The 15,522-nt window shown below is 43.7% G+C and overlaps 1 protein-coding gene across 1 annotated transcript in view; it reads left to right on the top strand.

The window, feature by feature from the left end:
* PLCE1 (phospholipase C epsilon 1) overlaps positions 1-15,522 on the top strand; it is a 301,542-nt gene that overhangs the window by 279,203 nt on the left and 6,817 nt on the right. The window contains exons 25-29 of the mRNA XM_081075061.1: positions 2,145-2,308; positions 3,582-3,843; positions 4,957-5,075; positions 8,254-8,382; positions 11,173-11,382. Coding sequence (XP_080931187.1) covers positions 2,145-2,308; positions 3,582-3,843; positions 4,957-5,075; positions 8,254-8,382; positions 11,173-11,382 — 884 coding nt within the window. The remainder of the gene's footprint in view (positions 1-2,144; positions 2,309-3,581; positions 3,844-4,956; positions 5,076-8,253; positions 8,383-11,172; positions 11,383-15,522) is intronic.

Here is a 15,522-nt window from a genome sequence, read left to right as displayed (position 1 = left end):
CAGCCCCAGTGAAAAGAAAGCTTCTATTATTTATTATGCTCTCTTGAATGATGGTTAAACTCTTTAGGATGACTTTTCCAGCCCCAAAATATAGGGATAATTATTAAAGGAATGGTGTCTACTTAATATAGGGTTTTTAAATAAATAGGAGACCATAAAGGTAATAATAAGCTTGGTCTGCCATCACATGCATTGACTGAGAGGAGTGAGTTACATGGATTCATGCACACTTTTTCACTTGGTTAAAACGGGGTTTAAAACTGTAGCCCCAGATGCAGTTCTGCAGCCACTCCTAGGGCACAGTAGGAGGGCTAGATTTGAGGTCCCACCTTTATTCCAAACTGAGCAGCTTCAGTGGGTCTGTTTTACATATTGGATCACCAAATGAGATTGTAGTTAAGAAAAAGTGCATTAAAGTTTTGGAAAGCTACAAGGATAGACACAGAGCTAATGAATCAGACTTCAAACCCAAATGGGTGTTGGCAGGAATCATAATTTAATAGCTGCTGTTTATTGGAGACCTTCTGTGTGCCAAACGCTGGGGTAGGGACTTTCACACATTATCTCACTTATCTTTATGACAGCCCTATGAGATGTACATTATATGGCTCAGAGGTTAAGGCTGGGAACTATGGGTCAGGGTGTCTGGGTTCAAACCCTAGCCTCCATCACTTACTGTGTACTTTGGGTTCTTTCACTTCTTGTGCCTCAGTTTTCTCATCTATAAAAATGAGACTACCACATGGGTTATTGGAAAGCACAAAGTACCAGTGGTTAGAAGCCTGGTACATGGTAAGAGCACAGTTAAGTGTGAGCTGCTATAAATTTCTAGAAATGTATCCATTTCACATTTTCCAACTCTGTGTGAACTAGTTGGCTTCACTCTCTTAGCCACCCTAGCCCATGTTTGTTTCTCTGTCAGAGTGGCCTGGGAAGAGAATTTTCTTTGACTGCAGGCAACAACTGGCCTCAGTGACTCAGTCACATTGAGACTGGAAGGGGCCTGAAAGATGGGGTCTAGAGCACTGATTTTATAAATAAGGAGACCGAGGCCTAAGGAACTTTCATATATCTAAGGCATCTTCCCCAAAGAATTCCAGCACACGATCCTGGCCAACCCCATATATGTGAAAAAATGTTACACACGAGACAAATGGAGGCCAACTTCTTATTACTCCATGGTGCTTACCACACTTCTCTTTGATGTTGGTCCATGTAGCAAAGTTCACTCAGCACATGGAAGGAATCTATCAGAGGGAACATTTATCAGGTGTGTCTTATAAACTTTTTGCTCATTTGGGCAACTTTATACAGACTTGCACCATCAGATGAGCATTTGAGTGTGTAAGGGCCCGAAACACTGCAGAAATGCAGTTGTTCATCAAAGAACTGTGCCAAGTCAAATCTGGCCACAAAAGACTGGAAGCCTTTGTGAGGATTCCCAGAGTTTGTACTTGAGGGGATTGTGAACATGATGTGAATCACATGTGATAATGTTTTGTTTTGTGTGTTTTGTTTTCATATTTATGATTTAAAAAAGAGGTAAGTATTGTAATTTATGGGTTGAAATTGAGATTTCAAAGAAAGATATGTTTTTCTGGCTATCCTCCCAGTCTTTTTTGGACTATTAAAATTTTCTCTTATATTTGAAAAAGCAAAAATTGGTCAAATGATTTTCTGCATGGTTTGGTGTTTGGGGATAAGAAAATTCCATTACTATTCCTTTCTAAAACTCAATATAAAATGAGGTATTTCAAAGGTTGGTGGGTGTTTTTTTTATGTTTTCTGTTTGGTTGATTGATTGGCTTTCTTTTTTTCTTTCTTTTTTTTTGATGGATGTTTTAAGTTTTTATTTGCAAAAGGAGTTTTTAAGTGGCAAAACCTGGGTTGGAGTGAGAACACTGAGCTTATCCCATACACAGAGCGCTCTGTGAAGACAGGGATTTTGTGTCTTGTAATGAGCTGTATTTCTGATGTCTCACACAGCCCGGCACATAGCAGCCACTCAGTCTATGGAATGAATGGATAGTCATCTCTTCTTCATGCTGAAGCTTAGGGACAACCGATACAAAGTTCCTTTAAACTTTAAATCTATAAAGTGACACTGCGACAAGGTAACAAGCTATACTGACTTTGTTTTGCAGATCTCCCTTTACATTTAAATGCTGCCATGTTTGAGGCCAATGGAGGCTGTGGTTATGTTTTGAAACCCCCAGTGCTGTGGGACAAGAGCTGTCCCATGTATCAGAAGTTTTCTCCTTTGGAAAGAGACCTGGACAACATGGAGCCTGCCATTTACTCTTTAACTGTAAGTGTGGCCCCTGTTGTCAGAAGATAGCAAGCACCTTCCTGAATATGAACTGCTTTTGAATTGAAGGCATTACAGAGTTCACATGTCACAGTTTTTTTCGTGCAGGTTTAGTTCCCAAAAGGATTTATCTCTTAAAAGCAGGGCTATGGTTTAGCTATGCTGTCAACAGGCACTATATTTGCCAGTGCCCAATAGGTGAAGTTATGAGCTCCCTTCTTCACTTACCTACTGAAGGTGGTAATTCTCTCTTCCAGGGCCCTCATCGTCACTCTGAGTGCTTCCCATACAAATTGAGCTCCTGGTTAGAGCCGGTCATCTTAAACTCTAACAAGTTCTTATAAAATCAAGCAGTCATCAATATACTAATACAATTAAATATCTTTCTTTCCCCCTTACAGTTCAAACTTCACCATTCATGGGCCTTTCCTTATTCCTTTTATTGCCTAATTCACTAAATGTCCAAACTCCACTGACTGCCCTTAACAACAGCAGCTGATAGCTCATCACTCAACTGTATTTCCCCATTCTTTTGCTCCCTCTTAGTGAACAGAGAAAATGACCACCGGATGGGTGATAGGAAAGCGGGATGAAGTAATCACTCTGTCCTTTGTTAGAACGTGTCCATTTCCTTCCGAAGGAAGAATGCCAAGCAGCTTCTGCTCACAACTCCGGAAACCCCTTTGAGTGAACCCCTCTCACAGACTTTCCTACCACCCCAACTGCTTTTCTCTCTCCCTAAGAGTGGGGCAGTTACCCCTCTTCTATTGACCATTTTAGCTAGACTCGAGTAGTTTCATCAGTTTACAGAAGGCTATGAATGAATTTTTGACAACATTTCCTGTGACTTGCTCCAAAACTAAACTATTCAAAAAAAATGATTTTGAAGTTATAAAATATACACCTACACCTAAAACATTTTGAACAGAATGTTTGTAACAAATTTGTGGTTACCTTTGCATAGGGTCTCCTCTTCTCTCGCCTTCTTGAGAAACTTAATTTCATCTTAATTGCTTGGTTTTTAAAGAAAGTTGCACTCTTTGTTAAAGTGAAAAAGTGAGAGGAGAATGCTATTGACAAAAAAAGCTTTCCCCATGATTCCAGTCATATGATTACCTGATTACAATAATTTTATTAGCAGCTTTGTTAATCATTTCCCTCATCCATTCCAGAGTGTTCTTTGGGTTTCTTTGCGGAGGGAAGCGGTAAGGTGCAGAGGTTGTCTGTTTCTTTTTTCATCTTCAGCAACATTCATCCTTGTTTCCTCCCTCAGATCGTCTCTGGTCAAAACGTGTGCCCAAGTAACAGCACGGGAAGCCCATGTATTGAAGTGGACATCCTGGGAATGCCCCTGGACAGCTGTCATTTCCGCACGAAGCCCATCCACCGAAATACTCTGAACCCCATGTGGAACGAACAGTTTCTGTTCCGGGTTCACTTGGAAGATCTTATATTTCTTCGTTTTGCAGTTGTGGAAAACAACAGCTCAGCGGTCACTGCTCAGAGAATCATTCCACTCAAAGCTTTAAAGCGAGGTAGAAGAGCATTGGTCCTGATGTTAATAGTTATTGTAGCTAAGTGATGGATGCCCAACTCTTCTCTCTGCTTTTGTGTGTGTTTGAAATTTTCACATAAAAAGTTAAAAGAAGAGGCAGCAAGAAATAATGCAAATTTGGACACCGTTGAACCTATCTCAAAAGAGATTTTTCTGTTACATTATCCTAAAATCTGAGGTATTGACAACATTCCTTATGAAGTCTGGCCTGTCCCAGCGCTGCTGATGTTGGCTGTCATTCCCTCACATCCCTTCCCAAATAGCACCCACTGCACTCCTGGCATTTTTAAAGCAGAGATTGAAGTGAGGAGAGCAAACCGAGAGGAGGGAGGGTTGGGGTGTGGGAAGAGGACCAAGGCTGGAATCAGTGCCTGGCGGAAGTTCAGTGTCAGAAGCCTGGGTCGATGTTGGGGGCAGAGCAGGGAGGATGGAGAATCCCCAGCAGAGGCCAGGGCTGTTGGCTTTGCTGTGCCCCCCCCCCCCGAACTTCCACTTATCACACCTGTCCAGGCTGTCCTGCACATCCTCTCAAACCTTAGTGTGCATGGGAGTCGCCTGGGGCTCTTGGTGATAAAATGCAGATTCTGATGCTGTCGTTCTGGAATGGGGCTTGAGATTCTGCATTTCTGACAAGCTCCCAGGGATGCTGGCCTGCTGGTCTACTTGGAATACCAAAGTTCTAGTATATACTTCCTCCCACAGCCACACTCAACCGCCAGCCTCTGAGCTCCACAAACACGTTAGACAGTCTCCAACCTTTTGTTCTTCTCCTGTTCCTCGTCTCCATTGTGCAAGTAGCACATGGTCCCTGGATTAGTCAGCTCGGGCTGCCATAACAAAGTACCACAGACTGGGTGGTTTCAACAACAGAAATTTATTTTCTCACAGTTCTGGAGGCTAGAAGTCTAGAGACACATTAACTACCTCTAAGTGGCCCAAGCCTGTCCCCAGGGGCTGCACTCTCCCGGTGACACCGCCTGCCCACCATCAGGTCTTGTTTCTGCCTGTGGTTCCTGGACCCCCTGGGGCATCCTCCTGGCAGAGTTCCGTAGTGCGTGGCTAACAGGCTTCTCCCCATTCTGCGTTATTCCAGGGTACCGGCACCTTCAGCTTCGAAGCCTCCACAATGAAGTCTTGGAAATCTCTAGTTTATTCATCAACAGCAGAAGGATGGAAGAAAGTTCCTCTGGCAGGACTATGCCGGCCTCTTTGGTAATTAAGTGTTGTTTGACTCAGCAGATTGGTGGGGATTGCTATGCTGGAGGTAGGCTTTCTCACAGTCCAGGAAAGTGATAATTAGCTGGCAATGGAAATCATAACACTAACGGCTGACACTTGGCACTTGGTAAGTGGGTTACACACCCACTAATCCACTTGTGGGGACAGAGCCCCAGAAAGCAGTTTCCAGGCTCTTGGCCTCATGTGGAGAGGTGCTGGCTCGGATAGTAGATGGCCGTCAGCTATGGCTGGTTGGCCATCAGCTGTAGCCTTTAAGCCATTGGTCACTGATATAACTGCCGCGGCTACGGAGGGGAGCCGAGGAGAGTGGAGGAGGAGACTGAAGGAGAGTAAGGAGAGTCGAGGAGAGTTGGTCGGTTGGCAGCAAAGCGGACAGCAGCAGGTCGCACATTGTGTAAACTCAGCCTCCAGTGAGACCATAGTGGTATGACTTCCCTACCTATGTGTCATGCGGGGCGTCCAGCGGGGTCTCTGGTCCCGCTCCCCCCATAAGAACGCAGGACACGGTGAGGCCAAAAAGGAACACCCACGGAGCCATAGATAGGGGAGTCAAACCAACATATTCTCGCTGGCAGCTGGGCTGGAGACACAGGAAGCAGGATCTATATAATCTGCCTAACAGCAGTCTGCGCTTGCCAGCCACCATCTTCTTGCTAGCCCCCATTTTGCTGCTAGCGTAGCCACGCCATTATATTAGTGGCCAATGGCTTACGGGTTACAGCTGACGGCCAACTAGCCACAGCTGCTGGCCATCTGATCACAGTTGATGGCCATTTACTACCCGAGCCAGCACCTTTCTATGTGAGGCTGAGAGCCTGGAAACTGTTTTTGGGGGCTTTGTCCCACATTATGGCTCCGTGGATGTTCCTTTTTGGCCTCACCATGTCCTGCGTTCTTATGTGGGGAGCGGGAGCAGAGACCCCACAGGCCGCCCCGCCGGACACCCCGCACGACACCACTTCATCCGCTTGATGACGTCACAAAAGAGCGATGAGTATCATCGCTGTTGCACAGATGAGCAAGGCGAGAGCGAAGTCCCTCTGAGGTCACGCAGATATAAACCCCAAGTTCATCTAGTGCCAAAGCCCATGCTTTTAACAAGTACATTATAGTGCCTGCCAGAGAAGAGAGCCAAAAATAACAATGTGGGGAAGAGGCAAATTAAGCAAACCTGCTAGGAAGCATTCAATACTTCTAGGAACTTTCAGCTGGACCAGGAAAAACCTTGGATTCTTCAGACCTCACAGGAGACCAGGGTGGGGTGTGCCACCAGGTGCTGCTGGTGATACGGAACAGGTACCCTGGCACTTGGGGAGATGCAGAATCTGCGCTCTTGGGGACAGGAGAGGAACCCTGCAAAAAGTGGAACCATTGCAAAATCAGTGTTTTAACACGTGCCCCAGGGAAGGTTCATGCCCAGTGAAGTTCGAGAACCTAAGACTAGTGTTCACTCCAGTAGTGTAAGTTTGTTTGCTTGAAAAAGCAACACTGCTTTAATTGACTAGTGTCATGTAGGGTGCCATGCGGGGTCTCTGGTCCCGTTCTCCACGTAAGAACACAAGACATGGTGAGGTCAAACAGGAACACCCATGGAGCCATAGATAGGGGAGTCACACCACTATAGTCTCGCTGGCGGCTGGTTTGGAGACACAAGAAGGAGGATCCACTTCTCTCTGCCAAACAACCCCACTTGCTAGCTGCAATCCACCGTGCTAACTGCAATCCGTGCTTGCTAGCTCAGGCACCATCTTCTTGCTAGCCCCCATTTTGCTGCTAGTGTAGCCGCAGCAGTTATATTAGTGGCCAATGGCTTACTGGTTACAGCTGACGGCCAACTAGCCACAGCTGATGGCCTCCCAATCACAGTTGATGGCCATTTACTACCCGAGTGAACACCTTTCCATGTGAGGGCGAGAGCCTGGAAACTGCACTCCTGGCTCTGTCCCCACACTCGTTAATTCCATTCTGCTTGCTCTTTAAAGATGAATTAAAAGGGTGTCCACCGATTGCCTCTTTACATGTTTAATAATCTGATCACTGTCGTATCAATCTTATACTTCGACATAGTCCTACCAACCCTTGGAAAGGCACCTTATATGCTCACAATGAACACTGCCACTTCCAAATAGCCCTGCTTTCTTCTCTCCTTCTCTTTCCCTCACCTCATCAGCTTCCTCTCTCTGTCCCTGACCTTGTTTTCTTTGCTTCTCCTCCTTTTCCCTTCAATGTATGGCCAAGGTTGAGAGCAGCACTTTGGCCAAAGTGGAGGGAGGTATTGCATCGGTCGTGTGCAGAGGAAACAGGAGCAGGGCAGCCTGGTACCTAAGAGCAAGAATCAGGCTTTCAGAAAGGCAAGGCCTGGCTTGCTGCCCGACTCTGGGTTGGCTGCCCTCAATGCCTATGGGAGCAGAGGATTCCACGCTGCTGTGAGTGAACTGTTGTTCCCCACAGTGCTTCAGACACTGAATGTGTGGTGTCTTCTCCAGCTCTCTGACACCAGCTGGCTGTCATACCTTTCAGTTCAATTTGGACACTGTCCACCTGGAGTTAGCATGAGATCCCACAGGTTAAGGGCTCAGTCCCAGAAGACAACTCACATTTCAGCTGCCCACTCACAAGTCCCAGGTTGTCACTGGTACTTCTGACCTACTTCTGAGCTATAAATTCAAGAGACTCCCACAACCCCCTCCTCAGCTTCAGTAATTTGCTAGAATGACTCACAGACGTCAGGAAAGTGCTTTACTTGCTAGACTATGTTATTTGTCGTCTTACCATCCAAAATTCTAGCCCAGTGCCCTAAAGACAGGTGAAATTCAATAGACACTGTTGAATGTCAGTTCATAAGTAAGGACAAACATACATTTTGGATGTCAGTCCCATCATTATAATGGAAAGAGACACTGTTTTGTAAAATAAATTAGTATTTTGGTGGTGTGCTGCTAAATATCCTTCCTATGCTATTCAGGCAAATGCACCATTGCTTCTTTAACCACAAAAAAGTTGTGTCAGGTTATAAAAGGACACTCTGCGTTTGCGTTTACGTGACCTTGTACATACTACATACTAATAACTAGCACTTCTGTGTTGAATAGAGCCTGAAAATTGCATGAGAATGAGAATGAATGGGAAACCATGTGCTCTTCCTTGACAGATGTTTAATACAGAAGAAAGAAAATGTTTGCAGACTCACAGAGTCACGGTGCATGGGGCCCCAGGTCCAGAGCCCTTTACCGTTTTCTCTATAAATGGCAGCACCAAGGCAAAGCAGCTTCTCCAACAAGTAAGTCCACCGAGCCACTCTACGAATGGTCTGAGGGGATCTTGGTTCCACTAAACAATCTACCTTACAGAAAAGTTTTTAAGAATTCTTCAGCCACATGAAAACACTGGGCTCAAGAAGGATAAAGACCAGAACGAGTAGCTTCCCAGCCACTTGTGCTCTTTCCCTCTGAACCCAGACACAGCCTCAGCTGCCCTCGGAACGCAGAGCGTATTCGTCAGCCAGAATTTGCACACGAGCTGAATGAACGCTGTTTGTCACTCTAGGAGTTGGATCAGATTCTTAGAGCATGAGGATGGACCACATAGGCTGAGAAGACATCTTTGGCCCCTCTACCATTAGGCCTTCATTTGCATGTTGAAAACCCCCGCTTCCCCCTTCCCCTGACATTCGATGTTGACTTTTGAGGTCCTATACCTCTAATGATACAAAGAGGTATGGAAGGCCTACAACAAGAGGATAAGAACCTGTTACCCCAAACCCTGTAGCGGAACTGGCCTAAGTCTCCTTAAGCTGTGCCACTTCTGCTCTGGGTCCCCCAGAGATCTTGGTGGTTTCTGCAGGCAGGGACACTCCCCTGTGGGGGGACTGATAAGACTGAGAAATACAGGAACAAAGAGCAGCATCCAGAGAGGAAGGCAGCTCCTCGAAAGGGCAAGGCAGCTACATGTGTAATTCCTTTTCTCTTCACACTAGAAGCTCCACCCTTGCTTGGCACAGTGGCCTAATATCCTTGCAAACTATTTTGTCCTTCACCATTTCAGAGTTCCTTCTTCTACTTGGGAGTAGGCCAAGGGGAGCAGAGACCAAGGGGCATGACCGTGGGGCTCCCCTGAAGTTAGGGCATATGATGAAATGTAATCAGCATTGTAGAACGGTTGAGGGGTGAAAACCCATGGAGGCACCATATATAATACGTGTTAATAAGTAGTGGTGTCCTTTGAGGGGGAGTATCTATGGACAGGCCAACCTTTGCCCAACGTAAAATGTGAAGATGTGAAGCAAGAGAACATTCCCATGGGCCACCCATAAAACGCAGCTCATTGCTTTGTTGTCACCCCACGTGAACAACCACATGGATGTAACGCAAGACTGAGGAGGGAGGGACACTGGCCCCTCAGGGAAGTGACAATGCCACCAGGCCTACTCCTGGAAGCTTCGTGTCCTAATTATTCCTGTAGTCATAGTGGTCTTGCCCCATAGAATGCAGAGCCCAGCATCAATTACGGACCAAGGATTGGGGTGAAGAGAGCAGAGTCTTCCTGACAATCTTCTGCCCCCACCATCCTCAATTCATTCTGCCTTTTCTCCAAGTGGCACACAGCAGTGCCAGGTATTCAGGAGAAGGGTGTTTACCTATCCAGGCCAGATGGTGGCAGCCTTCTCCCGTCACCCACTTCGAGTTTAGCCTTTTGTCAGTAACCCGTACAACAGAAGTGAAAGAATACATCCATAAGAGTAACTATAATGATGGCTAGTGTTTATGAGTTCTCATAATGTGCCTGTTATGCTTTATAACCACTGCCTCAATCATAAAACAAAAGAAAATTAAGAGGTAGTTACTGAGGAGGTAGATAAAGAATTTTCCTCCGACCTTCTAAATTGTTCTGGCTGGACTAATAATCGAATTAACATGAGAAAGATTAACAGGAGAAAATAACCAAATGTATTATATATGTACCTGTAGCGGTTCCATAAGAATGTGAGAAGACCCAAGGATAGATCGGCAGTTAATGCTTATATGTCCTCTTGAGCTAAAGAGAAAGGGGGCTTATATGTCCTCTTGAGCTAAAGAGAAAGGGAGGTTTTGGTGTGACACTTCATAAGGCAGGAAGGCAGTTCTCATGCAGATGGAAAAGCAGACGTTTGGTAAATAAATGTTTGATGGGGCATCTTCCATAGTGAGACAGAGAGAGAACTTTGTAATCAAATGGGTATTGCTCTGTTCACACCTCGTTCATATGAACTTATAGTTATCTATAATGATATTCCCCTTCCTGGAGCTAGTCCCGTCTAAGTCCTTTTAGGCAGTAACATGGAAGGTTAAAATTTCTCTCTGTCGTTTGTTTCTTGAAAATAACCAGCCTAAAGTAATCAATATCCCAAAAGGCATATTTCAGGATGGCAGACTCTGCTTCCCCTCATTTCTCTCACTGTTTCCATTTTATAAGGAGGAACTGAACCTCCAAAGGGTTAAACATCTTGCCCAGCACCTCACAGCCAGTAAGTATTAAAGGCAGACCTCAGACCCAGGTCTGTCTGGCTCCTAAGCCTTGTCTCAACCACTCTGTTTCACTGCCAAGGTCAGTAGCCAACAAAGAAAACAGGCCTCTAGGAACACTGTCAAGAGTTTATTGAAGGGAGAATTCCCAGGAACTTAGATCAAATGCGATTAGAAGATGACTGAGAGATTATCTTAGTAAAAGCTGGATAGGTTCTTTGCCCTAAACCTGTGTTACAAGGTTACAAGAAGCTAAATTCCTAGTTTGGAAAACCTAAAGGTTTTAATTCCATAGGAGTTCGCCTTCCAATATAACTGGGAAAACAAGTTATGCTGCCTGGGGATTATGAATAAATTGTGTCCTTGTCCAGAGTAGACATAAACAATCCTTTTGGACATAAGAAAATCTTTAGACCTTCCAAAAAGAATTATGCAACCCTCCCGAGTAGGTTTCACTTATAAATGGCACCTCAAAGCTATCTGAACCCCATAAAAATAGACATGTTTTGAATTAAAGTTTTTGCCTACTCCTCAGAGGTGTGCTAAATTTGCCTTTGCTTTATGTTCAGATTCTGACCACTGACCAAGACAGCAAACCCATTGTCACAGACTATTTCTTGATGGAAGAAAAATATTTTATATCTAAAGAAAAGAATGAATGCAGAAAACTACCGTTCCAGAGATCCATTGGACCAGAAGAAGAGATCATGCAGATTTTAAGCAGCTGGTTTCCAGAAGAGGGATACGTTGGCAGGATTGTCTTAAAAACCCAGCAGGAAGTAAGTGTACCTGGGCTTAGCCTACACGGGAACAGTTTCATGTCATTAACCACCTCCCCACTGGTTACCTCCCTCAAATTCAGAATTTCTTCTCATTCCAACTTGCTTTATATTATTCTTCTTAAGTACGTGTGGAGAGATGATTTTATTCTTCTGCACATAGTCAGAATGTTATCAATAAATTACAGAAATTCATGCTAAAAATCATCCCTTATCAAACAAAGCCAGCCAAAAACTCAAAGGATTCTTTACACACGTCCTCAGCTGCGTGTCCAGTATTTTATTTGTTTGTGTGAAAAGACGTTGTTGTGAGCGTCACAGAACTGTGTAATGCAAGGCCTGTAGGCATTTTGCATTTGGGGGCTGGTTGCCTTCCTGTTAGTGCCTGTTAAATTTTAGCTAATAAAAGGTTCTGTGTGTATACGTAAAACAACAGTATTTCTTCGACATTTCATCACATCACACAAAGTAAGGATAATCTCTCAGCTTTGGTCAGAATTCATACAAAATTACATACTGTTCACTAATATCCCGCGATGGAGGAAACAAGTACAGTGACTTCGTGTTGACTCCAGAGTGGTTGGCTCCTGTTGGGGTGTGTTGATGGAACCCTTTTTTGTTTCTGAATACGTGCACACTAACTAAACTGCCATTTTAAAAAAACGATGGTAAATTTAAAACATAAGGTTATTGCTCCAGCATTGACAGCCATGCCTCATGATATGTCAATAACCAAGCAATTGAGTCCATTCAACAATTCGATTAAATAAATACTTATTGAGCACCTGATATGTGACAGGCCCTGTTCTGGGCACAGGATCTGCTCCTTTGGGGCATGTAACAGAGCGTGACTTGTCAAATGCCCACCTGTCATCTTTGCTTGTTGGGACACAGTGGAGACGATAAAGAGCCCACTTTTAGCATCATGTGTTACTTTTTTATTCCGTACTTAACTGTGAACATGGCCTGCGGCCTCTGCCAAACTCCAGCATCTCCTCTGAGACCCAGAGCCACTGCCTCCTTCCCTCCTCGCCTTGCTTTAGACCATAAAATGACACTTCATGTAAGCAAAAAATGTAATTGTCTCCCAGCTTCCTCTCCCTATCAGACATGCAAATCGCTAAGCCAGAAGAAAAGCAGTGCTAATAAACAATAGCTTTCTGAGAAAAATACCACAGGGCTCACCTGGACTTTTGAAGCTGTCTTTAATGTCTCTAATTTTTTTTCCTATTTCTAATTGTCTTTGCCATATGTAAAAATGTATCCTGTAAGTGACAATTTCAGTGAATTCTTGAAATCATATAGTTGCATAATGATTTACAGTGTTTGCAGCTCTCCAGCACTCTCTATTTTGAATGATCTCATGATACAATGGAAACCATTCTCCACATAATAAGGAAACGGAGGTTCAGAGAGGTTAAATCACAACAGGGTGAGAAGTAGAAAGAACTGGAGTCTCATGGCTTCCAGCTCAGTGTTGTTTCCACCATCCCTTGCGGCCCAGGCTGGCGTGTCAGTCCTCGTAGCTCATCCACGCCCAGCACCGTGGGAGGCGGTGGACAGAAGGAAACATGAGCGGGCTTTCTCATATGGTTGGAAGGACTGGGGCAGTTAGGGAAGCCCATGTGCAATTTAAAATATATACGACAACAGGCAGTAGTTATCTCAGCACTAAATGTTTAATAAGGGCTGGTGGAAGAGAAACATTTTGAAGAAAAAGGGGGATAAATTAGCAGAGAAGGCAAACAAGCATTTTCTGATGAATGGAATATAGCAAACTCCTTTATATGCCTTTGTTGGGAGGAGATTTTTGAAACAACTGAAATGTATCTCAAAAGATAACAAATCACATTTAATGTATCTAGGTTTACCTGGTGCATGGAGGCACAAAGTGCAGATTTACTGGTGGATAAATGAATTCAACAATTATTGAATGCAAGCAGACGCTAGAATAGTTGATAGATTAGGGTTGTAAGTATTTTCATTTATTTTACTCTGTGGAACTGCTAAGATATATAAGCAGTTTGCCCATATATTAAAAGTCCCCACACTGCTATCTGTGACCTGTCAAGCTAGCAAATATCACATCTTCCTGTGGTCAGTATGCCCTCCTCTGACACCTGCTGGATTTCAAATCAAACATGACTCTGCCACATATTAAGCGACCTTGGAGAGTTCATCTGACTCCTGTAAACTTCTGTGCCCTAATGTCTAAAATCTGTAACAGAAACTACCCTGCTTGACTCAAAAAGACTGTCAAGATACTCATGCCAAACACATTGACAATTCATAGGGAAATGCTTAGTAAACTGTAAAGGGCTATACAAGTGATGGCTACTGTTACGGTCGTTACCTGTGGCTTCCATTGCAGCTGAAAATTCCTTAAAAATAAATCAGCTCTGAATGGGGTTCTAAGGAACTCCTTTAAAAATAAAAGTGCATGGCTGTAAGGATAGTTTATGTGGCAGTTAGAACCTTTTTTGGTTTTTGCTTGCTTGCTTCCTGGTTTTCAGGGCCTTCAAAATTATGTCACGTGAATTACCACCCAACCCCACTCCCTGAGGTTAAGTATATTGTGGTCAATGCAATGACATTAATCCAGTAAACTCTGTAGGAATTGACATGAAATGATGACCACAATATTTCAAGTGGGGAGAAAAAAACAAGGTGTAGAACAGTATAGGTAGTCAAGTACAAACTCATTTTATGTAATAAAAATAGACAATAACTCTCCCCCACCCACCCAAAATCTTCAGTCATGTAAATTGTAGGGACCACGACTGCAAGATTAATGAAATGATTGGGGTGTGTCTGTGTGGCTGGTTGGCAAGAAGCTCCGGGAGGTACTAGTCCTTTCTGGTCCTGGCTAGTTTGGTGCCACCTGGTGGCAGTTGTCCATTTTGACTTTAATATTAATGGGGACAAAAGAACAAGACAAATGAGAAACAAAAACTCATAAACACAGACAGTAATTTAATGGTTACCAGAGGGTAAGGGGGTGGGGGAGAGAGATGAGGGTAAGGGGGATCAAATATATGGTGATGGAAGGAGAACTGACTCTGGGTGGTGAACACACAATGGGATTTATTGATGATGTAATACAGAATTGTACACCTGAAATCTATGTAAATTTACTAACAATTGTCACCCCAATAAATCTAATTAATTTAAAATATATATATATTAATGGGGACAATTCTGGGTCCCGAGGCTGTGGAATTTTCAGGACAGTGATGATTCTTGGGTTCTTCTGGCTGGTTAACACCACTGCAGTGGCCTGATCTGAGGACGTTAGGCTGGCAGAATGCTGGGATCGGAGGACCTTCCTACCAAATCCTCGCTTCCTGAAATAGGTTCCCAGTGCTTACTTGCCCTGCCTCTCCTCCTTCCAGCCCCTCACGCTACCTTCATTTGAGAATGGGGTTAACAAACAGGGGCCATTTGACAATCACATTTTATCTAAATTCACATAATTCCAGGGTTTCATTGTACATATGTATTCACATACACAAAAATACATTTGTATATTCATAGCAGATGTTTAGAAGGATGTATAACCTAACAGTGTTTTTTATGGAGAATGAGAGAGAGAAGGAAAAAGGGTGAGAGTAGGAAGAGTTTGCTTTTTTATTGATATATTTCTGTACTGTTTGAAAATGTTTAATAAGATACATATGTCTATAGCTATATCTAACTATATTATACATATATAGGAATAATTGTATATGTAAAATTCATTGGAGACCAACTCACCAAAAGCCAATCGACCTGATGACCAATTCTCATAATTATTATTTTTTCAATATCCATTCCAATGTGCCTTACCTCCAGCCAAAGTTTTAGCCTTTTGAGTGTGGATTTTGTTCTTCTAGCCTGGCTGAATGCCAGTCTCACATTTCAGATGCCTAGCATTTCTTATGAAAATGGGTGGGTTTTCTCTTACATTTAATTTACTATGTTCTTATATGGCTTTCGGTATTTGCCAAATGGTATATTATCATTTTACAAATGTATCCACAGTTGATCTGGAGTCACACTCCACAGCTACAAAGAGAAGCAGGTCTACTGGCTTTTCCTGGGCCAGACCGTATCGGTTTGTTAACATCAGCAGAAACACTTGCAGAACTTTCTTTCTCTAAC

The sequence above is a fragment of the Rhinolophus hipposideros genome (genome assembly GCF_964194185.1).
Source record: "Rhinolophus hipposideros genome assembly, chromosome: 15".
In the NCBI taxonomy this organism is placed as follows: domain Eukaryota; kingdom Metazoa; phylum Chordata; class Mammalia; order Chiroptera; family Rhinolophidae; genus Rhinolophus; species Rhinolophus hipposideros.
This window is presented reverse-complemented; position numbering and strand designations above follow the sequence as displayed.